This window comes from Orycteropus afer, unplaced genomic scaffold (genome assembly GCF_000298275.1).
Source record: "Orycteropus afer afer isolate SDZICR_OR568_19922 unplaced genomic scaffold, OryAfe1.0 scaffold00253, whole genome shotgun sequence".
In the NCBI taxonomy this organism is placed as follows: Eukaryota; Metazoa; Chordata; class Mammalia; order Tubulidentata; family Orycteropodidae; genus Orycteropus; species Orycteropus afer.
In genome coordinates, this window is record NW_006921840.1 from 2,138,131 (window position 1) to 2,143,031 (window position 4,901).

The 4,901-nt window shown below is 38.2% G+C and overlaps 1 protein-coding gene across 1 annotated transcript in view; it reads right to left on the minus strand.

Annotated features, from left to right (window-relative positions):
• Positions 1 to 259: 259 nt before the first annotated feature.
• The window catches only part of SMARCA1 (SWI/SNF related, matrix associated, actin dependent regulator of chromatin, subfamily a, member 1), a 77,135-nt gene continuing 72,493 nt past the window's right edge, over positions 260 to 4,901 (minus strand). The window contains exon 23 of the mRNA XM_007949750.2: positions 260 to 394. Within this exon, the coding sequence (XP_007947941.1) occupies positions 260 to 394 (135 nt within the window). The remainder of the gene's footprint in view (positions 395 to 4,901) is intronic.

Below are 4,901 nucleotides of genomic sequence, written 5' to 3' on the forward strand. Positions count from 1 at the left end.
TCTCATTTCCGGGGACTTGGCTTGCATTATGCTTCTCTCAAATTCAGGTGGAACTGTTTTGTAACACTGAGTCCTGCTACTAGAGTTCCTAACTATATGTTCTACATGCAAATAAGAAACATGTGAATGTGTTCTTATTCTTTTTCTGTCAAAAACAAATTAGTATTTCGTAAAACCAGTTTTTATAATATATATCACTATGGCATTAAACATAGTATATGCATTTTAATTATGTAAAAAAATGGGATCTACCTAAAAGTTAGGAAAATGCTGAAAATTTTACCATTGGAGTTTTAGTTGCCCGTTTCTTCTTTTCCGCGCTCTCTCTTTCCTCAATTTCCATGTTTTCCTTCTCAATCAATGAAATCAGAGTATTACAGCGTCTCTGGAATTCCTACACCAAATAATAAAAAGGCTTTTAAGTTTGGCGGCAAAATCCTAATCGTTTTAAAATGACAATTATTTAGTTGTATCATTTCTGTGGTACAGAAATGTCCCAAATTGGTATTCTTCGAAATATATTCATGTAAGAAATTAATGGAGTCTACTGAAAAGGAGGAGGAGGGTTAAATGTCATGCAATGGGTGAATGGTTAAATGAACTGTGGTACATACATACCACGAAATACTACTCAGTAACAAAAAGGAAAAAAAAAAACTATGGATACACACAACTACCTGGATGAACCTCAAGGGAATTATGCTGAATGGAAAAAAACAACAAAAACATACAACAGCAAAATGATTATATACCATTCATATGACACTGTTGAAATGACAAAATTATACAAAATGAAGGAAAAAAGCAAACATTGTCAAGGGTTAGGGAAAAAGGGATAGCATACAGGAGTCTTCTAGTAGTGATGGTTACATGAATCTTGTTGTTAGGTGCCACTGAATCGGTTATGACTCATCGCAATGGCACATACAACAAAAGAAAACACTGCCCAGTCTTGGGCCCTCCTCACAATTACTGCTGTTGTTGAGAGCCTATTGTTGCAGCCACTGGGTCAATCTGTCTCATTGAGGGTCTTTCTCTTCTTTTGTTGTTGATTATCTACTTTTCCAAGCATAATGTCCTTCCCCAGGGACTGGTCCCTCCTGGTAATATGTCCAAAGTATGTAAGCCCAAGTCTCATCATCCTCGCTTCAAAGGAACATACATACTGGCTGTACTTCTTCGAAGACAGAGTTGTTAGTTCTTCTGGCAGTCTGTGGAATATTCAACGTTCTTCGCCAACACCATAATTCAAAGGCATCAATTCTTCTGCAGTCTTCCTTATTCATTGCCCAGCTTTTGCATGCATATGAGGTGGCTGAAAACACTATGACTTACGTCAGGTGCACCTAAATCCTAAAAATGACATAAAGAGGTCTTTTGCATGCAGTATGTTGATTTCTTGACTGCTGCTTCCATGGGCATTGATCCAAGTAAGATGGAATCCTTGCCAACTTCAATCTTTCCTCCGTTTATCATGATGTTGTCTATTGCTCCAGTTGTGAGGATTCTGATTTGCTTGATGCTGAGGTCTAATACATAGTGAAATCTGTAGTCTTTGATTTTCACAAGTAACTGCTTAAAGTCCTTGTCACTTTCAGCAAGGTTGTATCATCTGCATATTGCCGATTGTTAATGAGTCTTCCTCTTATCCTGATGCCAAGTTCTTCGTCACATACTCTCTCTTCTTGAATTATGTGCTCAGCATACAGATTGAATAAGCATGGTGAAAGGCTACAACCCTGACGCACACCTTTCCTGATTTTAAACCATGCAGTATCCCTTTGTTCTGTTTGAACAACTGCCTCGTGGTCTATGCACAGTTCTCCATGAGTACAATTAAGTGTCCTTGCATTCCCATTCTTTAGTGTTATCCATAATTTGTTAGATGTCACATGGTCAAAATGTCTTTGCACAGTCAATAAAACACAGGTAAACGTGTGCTTTCAGCCAAGATCCATCCGACATCAGCATCCTCTTCTGAATACAGCTTGACTTTCCGGCAGTTCCCTGCCAATGTATCGCTGCAACCGTTTTTAAATTATCTTCAGCATAATCTTACTTGCATGTGATATTAATCATATTGTTAGAAAATTTACATTCTGTTAGATGACCTTTCTTTGGAATGGGCACATATATGGATCTCTTCCAATCAGTCATCCAGGTAGCAGTCTTCTAAATTTTGGGGGAAAGGCAAGGTAGCATGTCTAGCGTTGCATCCATTTGGTGAAACATCTCAATTGGCATTCTATCAATTCCTGGAACCTTGTTTTTGACTAATGCCTTCAGTGCAGCTTAGATTTCTTTGTTCTGAAATGGCTGAATGCTGACCATTTTTTTTTAATTGTGATTTGGGTGAAAGTTCACAGAGCAAATTCATTTTCCATATACCAGTTTATATACATTTTGTTTCATGACATTGACTGCAATTCTCCACAATTTAATAGCTCTCTTCTCACTTCCTCCCTATAGTTCCCTCTTCCCTATATCCTTCTTTCCTATGCATTCCTGCTCCCTGAGCTATCTCCCTATGCAAACACTGTTCTTCTATTCCCATGACTGATCACTCTAAGAAATGTATCTACCTGATGTAAATGTTCACCCTATATGCCTGTCTATTGTTTGGCCAAAAGCCATGGGAGCGAGTTCAATTCCAGACCTGAAGGGTAACTAGGGGCTACGGTCTCAGGGCTCTCACCAGGCTGTATCAGACCAGTAAACCTGTTTGTTTGTTGCTATGATTTTCAGTTTTGTTCCACATTGTTCTCCCACTCTATCCAGAATCTCCTGCACTGATCCCCTTCTGTGTGGTTGGCAGTGGTAGCCGGGCACCATCTAGTTTTTCTGATCTCATGGTCATATAGGCTGCAGACTACACAGTCTACTAGTCAGTTGGACTAATTGTTTCCATGCATCTTTGGTTTTCTTCATTCTTCTTTGCTCTGGACGAGGAGAAACCAATCGTTGCATCTAGATGGCTTATTGCAAGCTTTTAAGACGCCAGTCACTACTCACCAAAATAGGATGTAAGAACAATGCTTTTGTGTAGTATGTTATGCCAATTGAGCTACATGTCCCCTGCAACCACAGTCCTGAGCCCACAGATCCAACTACTTGCTCTATCAAGGTGGCTGGCTGTGGCCAAGAAGTTATCATAACTTTGCCCCTTGTTAGCTCTATTATATATTTGGACATTCTTACAGCACAAATACATATGTACAAATACTGTCTGCCAACTTTACACATGGTCATGGGTATACTCCCTTATGCATACCTGATCATTTAGCCTGTCTACCCATCTATTTACCCATAAATTAATGTTATCACTGGCAGTGCAGTACTGTATATGTAAAAAGGTTTATCTTTGTTGTCTGTCTCTTTTGTGTTCCTCTCTGTCTTCCTCTTCCTCAGTGCCTCTGTGTTGTTCACTTGCTTTTGGTACATTGCCCTTCCCTTCACCCAAATCAATACTTGTCTCTACCTATCTAGCAGTGTTCCCTCCCCTCCCCTTGACCAATTTTTTTTTTTTTGGCACAGTAAATCTATGTATTTCTTTCATCTTTTTGATACTTCCCACATCATTCAACATCTTGCTCATGGACTCCTCCAATACTGTAACTCAAGGCTTTATTTTTTTTCCTTCAGTTCTTTCAGCTGGAGAAATGACAAGCATATCCTTCCCTTTTAGTTTTCTAACTACAGGTCTTTGCACATTTCATTGTAATACTTTACTTTGTCTTCCCCAGCTGCCCTTTTAAATCTTCCATGCAGCTGTTTTACTTTATCATTTCTTCCTTTTGCTTTAGCTACTCTAAGTTCAAGAGTAAGTTTGAGAGTCTCTTTTGACATCCATTTTGGTCTCTTCTTTCCGTACTATCTTTGTTTTCTTCATATATGATTTTCTTGATGACATTCCATACCTCACCTGGCCTTCAGTCAGTAGTGTTTAATGTGTCATATCTATCCTTGAAATAGTCTCTAAATTCAGGTGAGATAACCTCAGTCACATTTTGGCTCTCATTGGAGTTGTTTTAATCTTCTTCCACTTCAACTTGAACTTGCATATTAGCAACTGATGGTCTGTTCCACAATTGACCCCTGCCCTTGTTCTGACTGATGATATTGAGCTTCTCCATTGTCTTTCCACAGATATAGTTGATTTGATTCTTGTGTATTCCATGTGGTGAGTTCTACCTGTATAGTCACCATTTACGTTGTTGAAAAAAGTATTTGCAATGAGTAAGTCATTAGTCTTGCAAAATTCTATCACGCAATCTCTGGCATCATTTCTATCACCAACACCGTATTTTCCAACTACTGATCCTTCTTCATTTCCAACTTTTGCATTCCAATCACTAGTAATTATCAATGCATCTTGATTTCATGTTTCATCAATTTCAGACTGCAGAAGTTGTTAAATATCTTTTATTTCTTCATCTTGGCATTAGTGTTTGGTGTGTAAATTTCAATAATAGTCATATTAACTGCTCTTCCTTGTAGGCATATGGATATAATCCTAAATTGACAGTGCTGTACTTTAAGACAGATGTTGAAATGTTCTTTTTGACAATGAATGTGACATCATTCCTCTTCAATTTGTCATTCTTGGCACAGTAGTCCGTATGGCTATGCAATTCAAAATGGCCAATATCAGTCCATTTCAGCTCACTAATGCCTAGGATACCGATCTTCAATGTTCCATTTCATTTTTTGTAACTTCCAACTTTCCTTGATTCATATTCCATACATTTCACATTCCAATTATTAACACATGTTACAGCTGTTTCTTCTCATTTGGAGTCATGCCACGTCAGCAGATGAAGATCCTGAAAAAGCTTTACACCACTGTGTTGGATTGGGTTCTCTAGAGAAACACAAAAACCAGCAAAGTATATATATATATA